Source organism: Ctenopharyngodon idella, chromosome 22 (assembly GCF_019924925.1).
Source record: "Ctenopharyngodon idella isolate HZGC_01 chromosome 22, HZGC01, whole genome shotgun sequence".
Classification (NCBI taxonomy): domain Eukaryota; kingdom Metazoa; phylum Chordata; class Actinopteri; order Cypriniformes; family Xenocyprididae; genus Ctenopharyngodon; species Ctenopharyngodon idella.
The window spans coordinates 15,379,005-15,399,063 of NC_067241.1; the positions used below are offsets into that span (position 1 = coordinate 15,379,005).

The 20,059-nt window shown below is 38.2% G+C and overlaps 2 protein-coding genes across 2 annotated transcripts; one reads left to right on the forward strand and one right to left on the reverse strand.

The window, feature by feature from the left end:
- Window positions 1-416: 416 nt before the first annotated feature.
- On the reverse strand, window positions 417-9,228 carry rprd1b (regulation of nuclear pre-mRNA domain containing 1B). The gene is made up of 8 exons (XM_051880328.1): window positions 8,989-9,228; window positions 7,905-8,085; window positions 7,614-7,743; window positions 7,389-7,528; window positions 4,726-4,844; window positions 4,395-4,521; window positions 3,587-3,762; window positions 417-1,154 (listed from the first exon to the last, which is right to left on the reverse strand). Exons 2-8 carry the CDS (start codon window positions 8,053-8,055, stop codon window positions 1,005-1,007), a joined length of 993 nt encoding a protein of 330 aa, XP_051736288.1. The 5' UTR covers window positions 8,056-8,085; window positions 8,989-9,228; the 3' UTR covers window positions 417-1,004.
- A 19-nt stretch (window positions 9,229-9,247) lies between these two features.
- On the forward strand, window positions 9,248-19,889 carry tti1 (TELO2 interacting protein 1). The gene is made up of 8 exons (XM_051880327.1): window positions 9,248-9,520; window positions 9,976-12,282; window positions 12,389-12,547; window positions 13,669-13,817; window positions 13,923-14,063; window positions 14,629-14,833; window positions 18,084-18,171; window positions 19,378-19,889. Exons 2-8 carry the CDS (start codon window positions 9,999-10,001, stop codon window positions 19,604-19,606), a joined length of 3,255 nt encoding a protein of 1,084 aa, XP_051736287.1. The 5' UTR covers window positions 9,248-9,520; window positions 9,976-9,998; the 3' UTR covers window positions 19,607-19,889.
- The last annotated feature ends 170 nt before the right edge of the window (window positions 19,890-20,059 follow it).

The following is a 20,059-nucleotide window of genomic DNA, read 5'->3' on the forward strand; positions in this document are numbered from 1 at the left end:
ATTTATTTCATAATGTGAGTAAGATTGAAGGGATAAACAATGCAGATTTATTTTCGCAGCCGCCTTTGCTCAAATTTCTTCTTCAGTGTCAGATTTAAATTAGAGAACTAAGATAATAGAACACACACACCACACACATTTATATAATATATATATATATATATATATATATATATATATATATATATATATATATATATATATATATACTGTATGTGTGTGTGTTTATGTATAAATATGTTTCAGAAAGACTTAGAAAAAGCTTAAGCTTGCTTGATGTATTGTCTGGGTCCTAAACACATATGTTTGGCCCGTTTATATTTTATAGATGATTTACAGCATCATTTACTCATCCCTCTGTTAATACAGCAATCCATTCATATTAAATCTCAAGAATTCACTCGTATCAAAATGCATTTTGTTGTTGAATGTGTTCGGTCATTTAATGAGAGACACTGTAAACATACAGTGACTAGAGAAGAAAATGGGATCACACTGTATTCTTTTGACAAATATCAGCACATCTGTTGAGTTTATCAGCAAAATAATCATTTGAAGAAAAACAGATCAGGTTTGTAACCAAAATATATCAGTCTGATGATGAGCATGAGTTTTCTAATTAATTTCTCTTGATATCATGAACTCAGTCTACAGGTGTTTAAAATCGAATCCTCATGTTTAGTCTCTTCCAAAACCAAAATGAAGCAAAATTGTACTTGGAGCAATAAAACTAAAACCCTACAGGAATAAGACAAAGCAAAAAAGGGTTGCTTTCCACAGCAAAGTCACACCAAAACAAAATCTCCACACTTTGAGTCCGATTTAACGACGGATGGACTGGTGGGTTTGATCTCTGTGAGGTTTGGGAACCTTGTTGGCTGGTATGAGAACTACTGAAATACAAAAGTGGGCGAAGGATCTTGATCAGTCGCTCTGCTCTCCTCTGGTGTTTGTGAGTCAGGAGGAACCAGTGTCTTAGAGGACTTTGAGTCTTATAGAGGCGTTCAGTCAGTGGAAAAGAGATCTCCGGCAGACGGGAGGGGGGCGAGACCGCCGGTGACGTTCGGTAGGAGAGACAGATCCGGAAGACTCTGGATGTGCGACTTGAGCTCCTTCCGCACTTGTGTGACACGAGCGAGTTTCTGCTTGTATTCCTGCAAGAACATGATAACAAATAAATGATTCAATGTACACTTCTGTTCAAACTATATACAAACCAAGGCCAGGTTTTTTATTTTTGTTATTGTTGCTTTTTTATGGTTGAGAGTAATTGGTCTTTTTATTGAAAGGAATTGAATAATGAAATGATTAAAAGGGATTTAAAGGGTTAGTTCACCCAAAAATGAAAATAATGTAATTTATTACTCACCCTCGTGTCGTTCCACACCCGTAAGACCTTCGTTCATCTTCAGAACACAAATTAAGGTATTTTTGATGAAGTCTGAAAGGTTTCTGTCTCTCCATAGAGATCCAATGCAACTACCACTCCAAGGTCCAGAAAGGTAGGAAAGACATCATTAAAGTACTCCATGTGACTTCAGTAGTTTAATCTCAATTTTATGAAGTGACGTGAGTGCTTTGTTTGTGCAAAAACACATAATTTACCACTTTACTTATAATAATATTATCCAAAGCATGTTCACGCAACAATGCCAGCTCTCGCATGAACACAAAACGCATGTGTCATGATGCCCTCGTGAACGTGTTGCAGATCAATATTGTGTTTTTTTTTTGCGCAAACAAAACACTCACACAGCTTTATAAAATTGAGTTTAAGCCACTGGAGTCACATGGAGTATTTTAATGATGTCTTTCCTACCTTTCTGGACCTTAAAGTGGTAATTGCGTTGGATCTCTATGGAGAGACAAAAACCTCTCAGACTTCATCAAAAATATCTTAATTTGTGTTCTGAAGATGAACGAAGGTCTTACGGGTGTGGAACGACATGAGGGTGAGTAATTAAAAGGATTAGTTCACTTTCAAATGAAAATTACCCCAAGCTTTACTCCCCCTCAAGCCATCCTAGGTGTATATGACTTTCTTCTTTCTGATGAACACAATCTGAGAAATATTAATAAATATCCTGACGCATCCGAGCTTTATAATGGCAGTGAACAGGGGTCACAAGTATGAGCTGAAAAAAGTGTCTCCATCCACATCCATCCTCAGTAAACGTACTCCATACAGCTCAGAAGGGTTAATAAAGGCCTTCTGAAGTGAAGCGATGCGTTTGTGTAAATAAATATCCATATTTAACACGTTATGAAGTAAAATATCTTGCTTCCGCCAGACCGCCTTCTGTATTAAAGTTACAAAGAAAGTATAAACTGGCGTCACGTCAGTTACACTTTTTCCGTAAGTTGAATAGGGAAGGCGTAAGATGTAGCGTAAGCTTTTAGAACTGCGGGACTTTTACACTTTCTTCGTACGTTGAATACTGAAGGCGGTCTGGCGGAAGCTAGATATTTTACTAAATAACTTTTTAAATATGGATTTTTCTTACACAAATGCATCGCTTCGCTTCAGAAGGCCTTTATTAACCCCCGGAGCCGTGTGGAATACGTTTACTGTGGATGGATGTGGATGGAGACACTTTCTTCAGCTCATACTCGTATCGTTCACTGCCATTATAAAGCTCGGATGTGTCAGGATATTTATTAATATTTCTCTGATTGTGCTCATCAGAAAGAAGAAAGTCATATACACCTTGGATGGCTTGAGGGTGAGTAAAGCTTGGGCTAATTTTCATTTGAAAGTGAACTAATCCTTTAATGACAATTTTCATTTCTGGGTGAACTAACATTTTAAGGGAATAAGGAGTAAGAAATAAGAACTATTTGCAAATAATGTTTTATTTTAAAAAGCATTCACTCTTAATCATATGTCTAATATTTTGAAAACGTTTTCTCGTCTCATTCAGTTGTGAATTACATGAGTCATATGAGTCATGTAATTCATTGCATATTTTAAATTTAAAATGGTGAAATTTGATAAAAAAGTTGATTAGTTTGCATCAATGGATATTTCTGTCAGTCATTTAATATTTATATTGTAAAACAGTTGTCAAATATAACATCTTTCACTGTTGAAACTAACCTTTTTTTAAACTTACTTTCTTCCATGAAAAACAAAAGGAAACGCTGTACAGAATATCACAGCGTGTTTTCAAGCTCCAAAAATTACCATAAGAATATCAAAAGCATCATAAAAGTTGTCTATATGACATGTTGCTATATTCAAAGTCTTCTGAAACCGGTTTTGTGTGAGGAATTAAACCCAAATTAATAATAATGATTTAATTTTTGTCTTTATGTCACACAAAGATATTGTAAGACTTCAAAAAGCTTGGAGTGTAGCACAAAAGTCATACGAATTACTTTTATATTATTATTTCATCTATTTTGGAGCTGGATGGTAACAAAAATGTTTTACTTTCATATACTTTCACTGTATTGAAAACAGCAGCTCTGATATTCAGCTCTGAAATTCTCTCATGGAAAAAAGAAAATCATACTGGTTTGAGGAAAACAAAAGGTTCTGACAGGACGACGTTTTTCCTTATAGCATTTAGTACAAGTCTCGTACCTCCAGTTTCTTCTCCCTCTCGTTGAGCGCCTCCTTCTGGCTCTGGATGTATTCTGTCAGCATACGTGCCAGCTGTCTGCGGTCCTCTAACTCTGCGGCCAGGCGTCCGTTATACTCGGCCAGCAGCAGACATGCCTCGTCCACCGTCTTCGACAGCTTATCTGCCGCCTGTTTATCTGCAGAGGAGATGTAGAGATTCATCAGAAAACCACTTCCTGTCAGACAGGGTTAGGGACCATTCACACAGAATACGTTTTTTTTTTTTTTGCAGATCTAGATTTAGCGAATTCTGACTGACTTAAACACCCCTGATTGGCCATTGTGTTCATGCACTTAACAGATATGTCTGTGATTGGCTACAATGATCAACGCTTCAAAAACATGTTGTAAATAGACATCTTTGATGCTCTTCACGGAACGTGTTTGAAAGCAGGCGTCAGCGGACCAGTCTGCTGATAATGCTCCTGATCTCCTTTCAAATGCTCCTGTGCATTGATCATTGTAGCCAATCACAGACATATCTGTTGAGCACGTGAACACAATGGCCAATCAGAGGTGTTTAAGTTAGTCAGAATCTGCTCAACAGCACTCAAAATGCTAGTGGGAAATGCTGGTCTCGTCACATTTTTAACATTTCAGTACCAACTTGGTACTTTTGACATCCACGAGATACTGCAAGAGATGCAAGACGAGAGCGTAATGGTCAAACATGTGCGTCGAATGCATGTTTACATAGAAAACAAGGGGAAAGCCACACAGTTGTCCAAAAACCTTACGTCATCTTGCAAGGTCACCTGCGAGGACTCACCTGTGATCTTCTCTAGAAGAGAAACGTCCTGCACTTCCTGTGGAAGTGATGCAATCTTCTGTCTCACGGCAGCGTCACCAGATGCAGCGTTCTCCAGATCCTGCAGCGCTTTCACCAGCTCCTCCGTCTGTGGGATCATGACACCACAATCAATCACAATAATCTTTCTTAGAAATCTCTAAAATCTGATCAGAGGAGCCATATTCAAAATGGTTGTAAAATGATGCTATTTTATGGCAACATCACAATAACAGTAATGGAAACAAATACTATAATTGGTCAAAGAATCAAGGGTTAGAATCACGATTCTTTGAGTCAGTGTCAATCATACCAGCTGCGGAGCGGCTGCGTCTGTCTCATGAGGGGAGTAGTGACCTCTGTAATCATCATCTTCCTCCTCCTCTTCCTCCTGGACCTTCTGGTAGCTTCTCTTCAAGTTTTTTCTATCATCTGCCACAAAAGAGCACACAACTGTTAGTTCACACATGCTCATTCTTTATTCCGACTATTTTTTGAATGTTAGAATAACAGTGCAGTGATAAACTGTGAAATAACACACATGGAAGTCTGGGAATGATGTAGTGACAGAAATAAAATCTCTTATATTTGAGCTGCTTCTTTGTCTAGATAGCAGCTTTGCTCGTCAACCAATGCTTTTAAAGAACTATTACAGGAGGAACGTGTGATGAGCACTGTTTCCACCTGGTATTAAAAAGTGTTTTGTTTGATCAGATCACAAGTAGACGAGGGAGACACATTCCTGTTTCCACCTGGTGTTTTAATCCGTCTCTTTTGTCCACTTTCAACCACTTTCTGTCCTGATTTCTTCGAGGGGAGGGTCTATGGGTGGGTAAATGTATAGTTTTTTTCAGATCTTTCAATCTAATGGACAAAATAAGCTCTCGCAATTTACATATGAACACGCATGGAGATGACGGAAAAACACGGAGAGCATCGCTTTCATTTCTGCTCTGACAGCCACAAGACCGGCCGAACGCTGTATGTGTGAGTTAGAAATCAGGAATGGTGAGAGAACACTGTGCTTGGTACTTTAAACCAAACTTGGGTCTTCAGCTAGCAAAGTCTGGTTAGTGCGCTTCCCACAATGTTTAGGCATTAGGTCAGTAGGTGGAGAGTAGCCGGTCTTTTGTGGCTGTTTGAACACATTCGACATGAGCGTCTACAATACGAAAACAATCTGATCTAATGCGTTTTCGACTACCTCTGGAAGTGCTCAAAAGTGGACAAGCTCAAAACATTTTAGACCCCGTTTACACCTGTATTTAGCATCGTCCACTTGTGATCTGATCGACCAAAACACACCTTAATACCAGGTGGAAACAGGGCCTTAGTTTTTGAAGAAATTCAAAGCTAATTTTAATTATTTTAGCAAAAACTTTTAGATCAAAACATCTTCAAGATCACGAGAAACAAATTAATTATCGCAAGTCTAAACTTTTGTGTCTGTTTAGTGATGTATACTACCCATACTACTCATTTCTGCAGTATGTGTATTGTGCACAGTATGCAAATTGGTTTTACACACAAAAACAATTAATAATAGTATCAAGGCATATATATACATATACATACTGACTAGGTACAACATTTGAATTTGAACTTTTACTACACGACTGTTGAAAAGTATGCTCTATAAAGTATGAATGTGGGTAGTATGAATGAAATCCGGACGTACTACATCTGCCATGTTGTCACTGTCATGTGACCTACTAGAGTCAGTTGCGTCACTTCAATTCCATTCACAAATCCTCTCCCGTGACATCATGGGATAGCAAAGTGTCCATCAAAATCACATTTCAGAATCTCGGCGAAAGTAGTAGATCATCCGGGTACTATTCGCCTACCGTTTTTCAAATAGTATTGCTGCGTCCCAATACGCCTACTTATACTATGCACTAAAAGTATGTACTGTTTTTGTTAAGGAAAAAGTACATACTTTTGAGCGTGTAGCAGAAGACTATGCAAGTTTGGGACATACTACTTCGTCATAATTGCGTCTTTAACGGATAGCCCTGTCGCTAAGTTTAGTGTGTCCTGTCACCGTTTAAACTGCCCTGTCAATCATCTTGTCACAGTTAAAATCCTCCACATTCAATTTCATTTCATTTCATTCTGTTTCGGAGACACGTCACACGTTAATCTGCTAGTCATGGGTTTTTTTTAATGCAGAAACTCTCATGAGTTTTGCATAACGATGCATTTAAAACTTAATGACCAAACGCATCATTATAAAAGTTCACAATATTGTTCCAGATTAAATATAATGTGGGTAACATTGAATAAACATCTTTTCATCAGGTTAGATACTGATTATTAATCACTCAAACACCTTTAACTGCCCGTCTTGCACATCCGCCATGTTTGTAGTTTTTTTAACACTTTTTATTCGTAGTTCTAATCGAATTCTTGTCAAATGCACAATGGGTATAATAATAGTGTTCATGGATCTGCACTTTAGATTCTAACCGGAAAAAGAACACCATCCGGGTTTCTTTGGAATACTCATTTCAACATACTATGATTTGGGACACACTAATTCTAATTTCTAATACTATTTAGGGAAAATAGTATGCAAATTGGGATGCAGCATATGAATTCAGACATACTACTCTGTTGGCGTACTGTTTTTCGTACACTATATAGTAGGGAAGTATTCATTTTTGGCTTTTTACTCATTATTTAACTAGAATGCCAAAAGTTAAGACATAGACACCTTTACACAAAACTAGATTTGGACTGCACAATAACCATGAATGAATGCACTGTGTTCATTTTAGATATGTTTGAAGCTTTGTTACTGTTAGCACTTTTTTGCGCTTAAAAACCAATAAACAAATCTGGGAGAAAAAGGAAATTTGCATAGTGTGCACAATGCATATACTGCAGAAATAAGTAGTATGGGTAGCACGCCACACTAAACATACACTACCAGTGAAAGGTATATACTGTGAAGTATGGTGGTGTTATTCTGACCTGCGGGCTTGTGTTTGGGACTGTCCGAGTCCTCAATAGCCAGTTTGAGCTGCTGGATGAAGTCTGGACGGTAGAGGTTACGCTCCTGCCAGATATTCAGCAACCTCTCCATGTGCTTCTTACAACCGTCATCTCCATCTCTGCCAGAGAAACACACAGAACACACATGAGAAAGGACAAAATCACGCTGATGAACACATGAAACACATGTGAGGGTGAGTTTACCTGGCCACATGTGAGCAGGCATCAACCAGGACGCCTTCGAAGTCTTTGGTGAACTCAGGACCCTTTTTCTTACTGTTCTGAATCACGTCATTAGCCAGATACAGGAACGTCAACTTCCTGCTGCTTTTAGCTGAACGACAAACACGTTATATTATTTAATTTAATCATCATTGACTTGGTTTGAGTTTTAATGTTTGAGCATTTCAGTCATTTTCGAAGCCTAACTTTGTCTTCACAACCTTTAACTACTACTGTAAAACCACAGCTGGCAGCAGTGAAACTCTCTCGTACCTTTCTTCAGCTCTCTGTGCCACACGCGCACGATAAGAGATGAATGTTTGCGATGATGAATGATCCACAGAGACAGAGTCTGAACGCTCTGCTGCGAGTTACTCAGTTCAGACAGCTTCTTCTCCAGCGCAGACTCGGAGAAAGACGACATGCTGACCGCTCTCTCTCTCTCCAGACAACCCTAAGACGACACATCAGGTTAGAAACTGGGCTGAAGCTTATGCAGTTTTACCCCAAAACATGTGGGTCATGGGAAAAGGCGGACCCTAATATTCATTATAATATAATATATAATGTATAAGCATACGGGTAGCTGACTTAATATGTCATTCAGGACACTTGCTAAATGTTTTTGATATGTTATTCTGCATCTGAAACTACTTTTTGCTACAACATTTTTAGTCTAATTATTTAATTATTTAACATTAAATTATATTATAGCTTAGACAAGGAACATTTGTATTTTTTATTTACTTTTACTGCAGAACAATTTAAAATTACTTTTTTACAATTTAAAATCAATTTAAAATGGACTACTGGAAACATGTTTAAAATGGTGCTAAAATTATACAGTCAGACATTTTAATCTAGAAGCTTGATATTAAATAAAAAGGCTATAATAATCCATACTATTAGTTAACTAAACACATACATGCACATTATGCATGTAGTTGTCATTCATTTTGTGGTGTGACATACTATACACTATCTTAAACTACTTTTGAAAAGCATTTAGCTTAGTTTTAAATAATTATCATGCATGCAGGATTTATTATCTCATTTTCAGCGAACTAGTTGTATTAGAGAAACACCATGCAATATTTGTACTTTTAAAGATACCCTTATAGTAAAACAACGTGTATATATAACGATATAGTTTGGCTGCATATATATGTGATTGATAAATGAGATATTATTGAAGAGTTTGAACTCCATACACAGTCTGAGTTATTGATTAGTTGAGAAGGTGATTAGTTGTAATGCATCATTTCTGAGACATGCAATAAACAAGATCAAGACAGTAAAAGCTAATTAAGCAGATTAGAATGCATTAACTAAAACATAAAGGTAAATAAATTCTCACCTGTCAGCAGTTTTGGTTGGCTAATCTGGATTTAATTTCAATATGGCACAACACACGCGGAAACCCCTGAAATACGAACTACCGCCGGTCAGAAGGGTAGTTGAAATCGAAATATTAATAAATCGAGTCAATAAGGTACAAACTTGTGTATGAATTCCTCGAAACTTTTGGAGAATGTTTGACCACGATGGGATTTTGTTGCAAGTTGGGTTGATAAACAAACGAGCGTCGCGTACATGACGTCATAGAGGCGCGACATCATGCTGGATGTGGATTGTACACTGAGCACTGTAGTCTTGACTTTACTGCTTGTGTCGCTCTGAATAAAAATAGCAATAATTTTTAAGTGATGTCTGTTTTTGTTTCTTACAAAAGGTGTTTATGAAGCCCAATCTTTGTTTGGTAACAGGTATAGTGGATCTGGAGAAAATGAAAACAGAAATGAAATGAAACAGGAGTTTAATGTCATGATTATGAGCTTAAAACTGTATGTGTGCAATTGACATGACTTCGCTGGACTGAACCACTCAGAGTAAGTATTATGGGGATTTTCAGGGGAGGGGCTGTAAGTAAATATTCAATATTCTTTTTTTCCTCTTTACTTGTATTAAAATGAAACTTGACCACTGGACAAGCTGTATTTGCATTTCACTTAACAGCTTTAAGGTTATATGACAAATATGCTATACACCTTGTAAGAAATTTCATGTTTAATGTGATTAACAATTCGTAGTTGAAAATTGTCAAACCCTTTTGTCAATGTTTTTTTTTTTTTTTTTTTCTTGTTCGTTTGCATTTGCTAGACTAGAAAATGTCTCTTCAAGAAATCAGTCATTGAATACTAACTGATGCTAATTAATTCTATGTTTAAATGCCAAAAGTATTGTAAAACCAAGTAATATTGCTAAGTATTATTTTGGATGTTTTCTGAAAGGCATATTTCAGAAAGTGACATTGACGTATAGCTTTTATAATCTTCCTTTGCAGATCTCGTACTCTATACATGGAGAATGGCTGAACATCAGATCGAAGACCCAAAGATTGCATTTGCATATCTCCGCCCATCATGTGTCCTCCTGACCAAAGAACCTACATCCGCTAATGTAGAAGCTCTTAGCGGTCATCTCCGCAGTGTGAGCGATGGAGCTCTCCAACAGCTCCAGGACTATATTCTGTTTCCCCTTAGATTTGTCCTTAAAACCCCTGGCTCCAAGCGGGAGGGACTTATCCAGGCGGTCATGGAAGCCATGACGTATGTGCTGGAGAACACATGCGTACAGAGTTGGGAATCGCTGCGGGATCTTTTCTCTGAGTTGTGCCTTTGTCTTTGTTCCCCAAAAGACCCCGGAAAGCCAGCTACAACCTCTGAGGAACTAAAGCTGGCCGTCCTCAGATGCCTGGACACCCTCTTGCACTCTGCCTACGGTGACATTGTTTTTAAACTCTATGAGCCAAGCATGTTGCCCGGACTTGGAGCGGCCGTGTCGCTACTTCTGGCACTCGCAGAGCATGAAAAGGCAAGGGGAGTTCAATTGGCTTCCCTTAAATGTCTCCTTTCGTTGTTTCTACAGTGTGACTGCAAGGAGGAACACATTGAGCCAGGACGAAATGAGAGGTTTCTGCTCGGACGCGCCCTTGCCACGTTTTTGCCTGGAATATCTCGCGCTCTGAGTCAGGTAATAAGTGGGGACATAAGACAAGGCCATGCAGTCACGATGAAGGCCATGAGGGTTTGGTACAAAGCGGTAGGTCTGGTAATGGCTGATGAGCAGCTTCAGAAGACAGACACCGACGGGGCAGCTGGTGATCTGGGGAGGGTTGAGGAGCTGATTGTAAAGAGGACTCCATCTTGGCGCAAAACCACTTCCCAGCGCCTTGCCATGGTCTTACAAAAGATCATTTCCTGCACTTCTGCCCACCCGCATTGGAGAATCAGGCTTGAGTTGGTCAATCTATCCCATCTTCTACTTTCTCAGTGCAGCCAGTCTGTGGGTGAATGTGTCGGTCCTCTACTGGAAGCATTGGTAGGTGCCGTCAACGATGACGAGCCTGAGGTTAAGAGCAGGTGCAATGCTGCATTGAATGAAGTGGCACAAAAAGGACAAACCAATGGTGGACAGGACTTTACTGACGTTCTATCTGAAAACCTCCACAGCTTGGCATCATCCTTACCTCGACTCATGAGAACGTCTGATGACCAACGCAAGCTCTTTGTTCTTAACGTGTTCCTTGGGTACCTCAAGATTCTGGGGCCCAAAGTGGATGCAATACTAAGGTCGGCAGTCCATCTTGAGCGTATCTCCAAAGCATTGATGCAGGTGATGGAGCTGGATGTTACGGATGTGAAAATCATTGAGGAGAGAACTCTTAAATCCTCAACAGACCTGGGACCTGATGTGCACCAAGTCCCATCCCAGAGGAAATATTTCCTCTACTTCACAGACGAAAGGATATTCTCAACACTCGGGAAGATCTGCCGCATGTTGGGATACTACGGAAACCTCTACCTTCTTGTTGACCGCTTCATGGAATTGTACAAGGAGTCCTCGGTTTACAGAAAGCAAGCTGCTTTGGTCCTCAATGAGCTTATTGTTGGTGCTGCAGGCATTGGCGTAGAGATGGACAATTCTAAGATTGATTGTTCAAGAATAAACCAGTCTAGAGCAAATCAAGAAGACTTGAAATCTTCAATCGTGTCCATCATTGAGGAGTACATCAGTTTGAGCAACTGGCTTCTCCCTACAGTCTCAGAGGCCTTGGAAGGGAAACTTGAGACTATAGTGCCTAATAATCCAGAACAAAACTGCCTCCAACTGCTTCCAGCATCCAAAGCTTCATCGTTCCACCAACTCAACAGCAACATCTGGCAAATCTGTATCCAGTTGGAGGGTATCGGAGGCTTCGCCCTGGCTTTGGGCACTGACTTCCGTCTGCTTCTCATGACATCCCTATACCCTGTGCTGGAGAAGGCCGGGGATGAGTCACTTCTCGTCAGCCAAGCGGCTTTCAACGCAATGTGCGACCTCTGCAAGGCTTGCGATTACAGTTCACCCAAGGAGCTGGTCATCAAGAATTCAGACTACCTCCTCAATGATATTTCTCTAAACCTAGCCAGACCCAGCATTCACTCTCAGGCTCCGAGAGTTCTTGCGGTCATGTTCACTCACTCAGATGCCAGTCTGCTGCCTCTAGTGGCCGATGTGGTGCAGGACGTGTTAACGGCACTTGATCTCAGCTATGACCAGAGAGCACCACAGTTCTGCAGTGTGCTGCACTTACTCATGAAGGCACTTGGTGAGTCTTAAATTTTTCTTAGTTTGCTATTAATTCGAACAATGCTATTATTAAGTATTAGTTGCAAAATGTGTTCTTTGGATTTTGAAAATGTGTTTTGCCACAGTAAGATGGTTCCCCGCCACTATGGGACACCAGAAGCCATCCAGCAAAGACACCCAGAATAAAGAGTGTGTGAACTTGAGGCAATTTCTCCTGGACTATAAGAAGCAGAAGGAGCTTGCTGAAGGCATTGGAGTAGATGAGGAAGATCCTAATGAACTAGGTTTGTAATTTTGATATATTTATGTTTGTTCTACACCCTTAACCTTAAGAATTAAGCTTAAATGTAAATGCTGTCACCTTTCTAAGCAATCAGACTTACAATCAAACTTACCTGGATGATAAAACTGGGACTTCAGCCAAAATTTAAACATGAATTGAGATTGTCTTAGAGAAATTTAACTACTTGTACTTAACAATATGTGATAAACGTTTTAAAACTTCATTTCCCAGGATGCATTATCTGTGTTGACTTGCTTTGAAATGCAGTAAATTTCTCTTCCTGTCATTCGAATTTGAATTGTACTTAAAATTCTGGCGGTCGTGTGGCCAATTCAATTCAAATTCACACTCCTGAACTAAAAGGGAGCAAATTCTTCAATTTTGCAGAACCCTGATATCTAGAGACCAAAATATAATAGAAACTTGTGAGTGAGCTTTTTACTCGGGCCAGTAAGCTAAGTAATGTCCTAAAACCAACCAATCAGAACATCCTACCAACCACATAGCAACTTCCTAGCAACCATGCAGAAAACCGTGGTTACCACCTTGCTTTCTGTTATAGTCGTGCGTTACAGTTCCTGCTTGTAATTTAATTCTTGCACAGCAGATGACAGTATTGATCTAGTAAGACATAACAGTATAAAAACAAAAAATGTTAGGCTGCGATTGGAACTGTTATGTTAGTTCTGCTGAAGGTTTCATCATAACTGCAGACCTGTAACAGGGGTAGTCACTTCCCCTGGAACAAGCTGCGGTAAGTGCTTTACACAAGGGTAGAGATGTAATAGAGCAGAATTATGATCACTCGAGCTCTATATTTGGCTCATCTGCAATCTTCCACATGCTGAGACTTTCAACTCAGGGTTCAGATTGCTGATCATTAAACCAACGCCACACAGAGTCAAATTCCCCAAACGATCTGGAATTATGGCTTTCCTACTATCAGAAGGAAAGATAGTAGGAGGTTTGTAGCTATAGGTTTGTAGCTGATTTACAAGACCCAATCAGCTGTTACTCGTGTTTGCATGATGATAGTCTCACAGGGCCAGACTAGACTAATGCACATTGGACCTTCCTCCGATTCAGTTTTTTAATTTTAATATCATCTTCTCCTGTCCACAGACGTTCCTCCACAAGCGTCTGCTTCTGATGAGGACATGGAGGGTCCTGCTGAGAAAAAGGAGCTTCCTCTTCATATCCAGATTGCAAAAGACGTGATGGAAAGATGCATCCACCTGCTCTCCGACTCCAACCTGAGAATCCGACTCAAGGTTGTAAAAGCTCTTCTGTTCATGTATTGTAGCTTTGGCATCGCTGCAGGCCTGTTTTCTTTGAGGAGAGCGTGTCTAAAGTAAAATGTACATGTGCATTTACAGGTGTTGGACATCCTGGAATTGTGTGTGTGTGTTTTATGTGAGCGAGAGGATGAGCTTCTTCCCATGGTACACCAGTGCTGGCCTGCTCTCCTCCACCGTCTCACCAACGATGACCCTCTCGCTGTACCGCATGCATTCAAGGTGAGATGATGTCCTTCCAACCAGATGCAACAAGAACATACACAAAACTACGACCATGCACAGTATCCTAGCATTTTAAAAGGCCATGGAAAATAATAAAACATTAAAAGTCATGCATATTTCTGTAGTATATTATAGTTTAATGATCTGCATTAAACTTATTTTCAACGCATAGGTCAAAACATAATTACAAATTCTTCTGAAATATTCATTAGTGAATCGATCTGAAACAAAATGAGTGAAAAAGTGTGGAAATCCTGTATTCCGTTGACTGTGATGGTCATAGATTTCTATTATCTGTTCTTTTGAACTTTCTATTCGTCAAAGAATCCTGAAAAATAACGGTTTCCACAAAAAATAATAAGCAGCTCAATATTTCACAATATTGTTGTTTTACTGTATTTTTGATACAAATACATATACTCTGTGAGCATAAGAGACTTTGAAAAGCATAAAAAAACCCCCAAACAAACCCCAAACTTTAGTGTATATCAACTGTAATACTATTATAGATCCAGGAGATCATCAAGTTCCTCTATTTTCCATGAATCTCTCTCTCTCTCAGGTGTTGTGTGTTCTGGGGGAGTCGTGTGGTGATTTCCTCAGGAAACGCGTGTCTAAGGAGGTTCTGCCTCGTCTCACTTCCTCTCTGATGAAGCAGGCGGAGATCAGCGCTCGCTCCGGGCCCGTCTACACACAAACGCTGGCTTACAAACTCCAGCTCGCTGTGCTGCAGGGTCTCGGACCTCTGTGTGTCAAACTGGACCTGAGTAAGTCTGGACATCAGTGTCCCAAACGCCAGCTAGAAACTTTGCTGATATTGAATAGTACTTAATAATAAGCTATTAATGCAGAACATCAATGAAAATGTATAAATATATTCAGCAAGGGGCCTGTGGCAGTACTACAGGACTGCCAGTTATTGTTTAATATAATATGTGAAAACATGCTAAACAAAAACACATTAATTCACCTCCATAGCTAAGGTTAAAAAGCTAAAAATTTAGCTAATTGTTTCATTGTCCCTTCCACATTAAAATATATTAAGTAAAATTAAAATGTAATGTACAAGTATATGGCTGTGTACAATAATAATGGTTATTTTAATGGATGTGCAGCATCAGCATCATAACAAATCATGTAAATGCATGAGTATGGTACCATACCTTATTATAGCTTAAAATGCAACACTCAATCCTAAAAGACTGAAAACCTATCATGTATATAATTTATATATTAAGTTTAACTGTTGTTTTGTGGCATAATCTGCCTGAATCATCTCTAAGAACATAAAATGCATCTACTTTCAATAATATGCTGAATGTCTGAAACTGAATATTTAGCCAGAAAAATGTATGATGGGACCTTATTTTAGGGTCTGAACCATTTTAGCATTTAAAGTGGGCTTGATATTTTATTTTAACTCTTTCCCCGCCAGCGTTTTCTTTTAAAAAGTTGCCAGCCACTGCCAGCATTTTTGATATTTTTCACAAAAATTTGATGGCCCCCTAGAATATTTTGTTGTATGAATATCTGAACATGCAATATAACAAAAGAAAGAACAGACACTCTGCTTTTAATTTAAACAACAAAAAAAATGTTTTATGCGTTTTTTTTTTTATTATTTATCAACACTTGAATGTGGGTAGGTTTCATAAAAAAGCTACATTTTAAACAAAAAGCTGAGAAAATCGCACTTTTTTCAAAGACAAAGAGTTAATATTATTTTTTATTGCCTGCATGACCTTGGTTACATACAGAACTCCTAAGAGGATTTGGCAGTGGAAAAAAATATGAGATGGGAGGAAAAAAATAATATTTCAACCTTGCAAAAGTTAGCATTCCCCAAGAAACTTTAGCACTCTTTAAAATAAAGGTTCCAAACGGGGGTTTTCGCATGTCATAGAACTATTTTGGGTTCCCCAAAGTAATATAATATAAGCTAAGCTAGCAGGCTAATCGGGTAGATGTATGCTATGCTAGTACATAAGCTAACTAAAAAACAGTAAGAATGAGAAATGCTTGATTTCAATACCTATCGCTTCAGTTATATACTAGTATATGAACCATGTCATTTAAAATACATTAATGGTCATTAAAATGATTAGAAATCATAATGTGATTTTGCAGGAATTATAATCAGGCACTAAAAATACATCCCATTAAAAGTCTGTTGAACCAAAGGGATCACTCGGGGGTCCTAAAGGAGACTCGTTTCCTAGGGGTGACTCGATTTCTCACCACACTGGAACGCATGCAAGCTACAGCGCCTACATAGACGAGAGATTGTGTGAAGAGGTTAGAAAGTACCCTCATTTGTACAACTCTAGCATGAAAGAATATAAATATGTTTACATGGGCTGTAACTTGTGGCGAGAGATTGCTCAAAACTGTCCATGTGTCGAACGCCTGTGTATGCCTACGAGTCGAATGAAGTATACTCACCAAGACTGTGCACGAACACTAGCATATGCATAAAAAACGAAGTATACCCAGGGCTTTAGTGTGAAGAACATTTTAAAAACCTAGAGAAACTTTTTTTGACTGGAATGGAAATGTTCCATGGATGTTAAAGGTTCTTCGTTTTAATTGAGGGGAACGCAAATGCACCAAAAATAATCTTTTTGTTTGTTTTTTATATACAACATTTATTTAATTTTTCCCCTTAAGGGCTCTGTAGTTTCATCAGCAGAATAAAAATTAAAGGCCAAGAAAAAGCATCTTAAAGAAAGATTATAAAAACATACATTTTTCCTTTAGAATAATATGCTGATGAATTGTAATTGTAATATCAGAAAAATTTACATTTAAATTGTGTTGTCTAACAACATTTGTGAGCATGTTCACCACTAGATGGCAGACATGCCTCAGTCTTTCATCACAGCTGCAGTGAACATGTCAAAGTCAATCTCACCGTAAGCGATGAAGATGCGTTCCTGTTGATGTCACATCACAGCTCCATCTGAAAACCCCAGAGCTTTGCTCTGACAGACACCATTCTGTGTTGTTCTGTTCATTCCTCTGGAGAAGCTCTGAGGGGGATTTTTTGTCTTTCATATCAGTTGTTTTTGGGTTGTTTTCACCGCTGTGGGTTTTCTGATGTAATGCAGGGGTGAATTGAAAAAACCTCACATGTTGTAGTTCATCTCATGCATTTTGCTGCAGCATATGGCCTGATGCGTGTAAAAGTGCTCTTTGAAAAACAAATTGGTTTATAAAATATTGGTTATCAATATCAGTCTCAAGTTTAATTAGTGCATCTGTAATAGCGACGATTTACCGGACCAGAACCGTGATGCAAACCAAACCCAATGTTTTGTGAAATGCTGAAGTGATTTGTCGTTTGATTGAGCTGCCATGTGGAGAGAAAAACGTTTGTGTGATTGTGTGATTGAGATAGTGTGTGTGTGTGGAGCTGAGCAGAGGAAACACTGAATACTGATAGAGTTACCATGGTTATGAGAGACACCTGAGAGACGGACGGACAGACAGACGAGAGGTCATGCTGTTTATTTCCCAGCTGTCTCTCTCTCACGTCATTTCTCTCTTTATTATTCTCCCTCCATCCTTCATTTCTGTCTGTCGCTGGTCTCGCCGTCCCTTTGCATTCACCTCCATTTTTCTAGAGTAATGAGGCTCTACATCACGCTGCTTAATTAATTAATTAGGATAATGCTGCCATGGAGACTATTAGAATATATTAGAACATCTGTGGCCATTATGAATATGACGCAGGCGTTCACTGCATTTCTGCTGCGAGTTTTGAGTCACCGGCAGTGAATTCACTAGAGAAATACAGGGAGATTTGTGGGTATAGAGAATTAATAGTGTACACGGTCCCAAATAGATTTGAACACTAACAAATGTCTTAAATTGTTTGCTATTTCACTGTTGAGTGTCTGTTACATTTTAATATTTATAGCTGATTTTCCATCAATTTTTCATTATCTTCATATTCTGAAGATATTCTCCTGGTGGAGTTTGAGGACTATCATTTTTATTCTGAATGTCTGTTTGCAGTGGAGGCGGATCTGGATCGAGTATCTGATTCTTGTCTTCCGTACCTGAGCTGCCGACAACCAATCAAACTGCAGGAGGCGTGTCTCAGGTAAGGCCCAACCCATCGCAGAAATGGAACTGAACATTTCTTCATTTTTAAAATGGTCTTCTTCCTTTATTAAAGTGGATTTAATATATATATTTTTAAATGACTCATTTACAATATTTATTTTTTTAAGTTTCAGGAACTTGATTTTATTATTAATATTTGATATTAATTTTGTGGTTGTAGAATCATTTAAGGGGCCGTCTGTTCTGTTGTAATGATTTGTCACATAGCAATAAATCAATCTTTTGAGCAATATTTGGTCATATTGAGAGACCGATATATCTGTCAGACCAATTAATTAATCTGACTATTCTGAAATGATCAGATTCAGGGGAAAAAATAAAAAGATATGATAAAATATATATGGCCTGATAGATATTGTTATATATAAAATATTAGCAATTATAATGTAATATGTTAATTATATAACTAAAATGTTATAAACACCTTTTCAAACAAATAAATGATATATATATACATTTTTTTTTTTTGAATTTTCACTTAATTTAAAAAAATGTATTCATCATATATATGTATGTGTGTGTGTATATATATATATATATATATATATATATATATATATATATATGCATACATACATACATAAATGTATATGTGTGTGTGTGTGCGTGCGTTTTTTTTTTTTTTTTTTTTTTTTTTTACAAATTATAAGTGAATTTTCAGAAAGAAAAAAAATATATATATATATATATACTGTATGTATGTATGTGTATGTATATGTATATATACATATATAAAAACCAGGTTACTTTTCTTTCTAGATATCAATTTAAAAATTGGACATTAAAGGGATAGTAAAAATTAAAATGGTCATCGTTTACTCACCCTGTTCCAAACCTGTATGAGTTTCTAAACCTCTATGAAGATATTTTGAAGAATTTTGGTAACCAGAAAGTTGCCAACATTTCCATAGAAGTCAATGGGGACCAGAAATTACCAACATTCTTCAAAATATCTTCTTCTGTGTTCAACAGAGGAATGAAACTCGTACAGGTTTGGAACAACATGAGGGTGAGTAAATGATTACAGAATTTTCATTTTTGGGTGACAATCCCTTTAAAATTAAACTTGGCTCCTTCATGTTCCAGTTCACTGTATGCTGTTATCTGTATACAATCCCATATCCTGCTTTAATAGTATGAAGTACCCTAATAGTTGGCTTTATTATGATATTTGTATCCGTAGTGTTTTCCGGTCACTGATGGAGCTGGACGCTGATATGTGCTGGTTCACTCTGAATGAGCTGTTCTGTCCTGTCGCGTACGAGCCGCCCCATCCACAGCTGCGGCCCGTGACGCTGAGTGGATCAGACAAGCCGAGAAACGAATTCACAGACAACGTCCTCAAATTACTGCAGGAGTTTGATTCCCCGAAAGCGGACAGACAAGACTCTGGTGGTTTAGATGCCAAATAACAGGGTTTCTTACATCTGAACGCTAGATTTAAGACAATGAATGATTCTAGTATTCTGATCTTCACTGACGACGTTTGACCGGAACAACTTTTGGACAAGGCTAATAAAACTGAGTTTTCAAATGACACAGATTGCCATGTATACAATAAAACAAACTGTTTGAGAAAAAATCATGTTCCTTACAAAAATTGTCATGTAAATGATGTTTTCTGCCAAACTACCATAATTATTATAGTTATTGCTACTTCTCTAAAATAATAAATTAATATCTTTTAGAATTTCAGGGGGTTTTTTTTCTTTCATTATTACATATTTTTAAAATTTTAAGCATAATTATACTCGTATACTGTAGCTCTTGAGTTGTTCAGTTGAATCCTGCAGGTTCTGGTCTAGTTACGCAGCTTGACCTGTTGGTTGGGATCTTCTGTTCAGTCTCGTGTGGTCGCGGGTTCT

Coding starts and splice junctions, on each gene's coding strand:
- rprd1b (XM_051880328.1), bottom strand. CDS start 8,055: ATGTCGTCTTTCTCCGAGTCTGCGCTGGAGAAGAAGCTGTCTGAACTG. Junction 7,744..7,904: donor GCACAGAGAGCTGAAGAAAG/GTACGAGAGAGT, acceptor TTTGTCGTTCAG/CTAAAAGCAGCAGGAAGTTG. Junction 1,155..3,586: donor AGAGGGAGAAGAAACTGGAG/GTACGAGACTTG, acceptor ATGTTCTTGCAG/GAATACAAGCAGAAACTCGC.
- tti1 (XM_051880327.1), top strand. CDS start 9,999: ATGGCTGAACATCAGATCGAAGACCCAAAGATTGCATTTGCATATCTC. Junction 13,818..13,922: donor ACCTGAGAATCCGACTCAAG/GTTGTAAAAGCT, acceptor GTGCATTTACAG/GTGTTGGACATCCTGGAATT. Junction 14,834..18,083: donor GTGTGTCAAACTGGACCTGA/GTAAGTCTGGAC, acceptor GTCTGTTTGCAG/TGGAGGCGGATCTGGATCGA.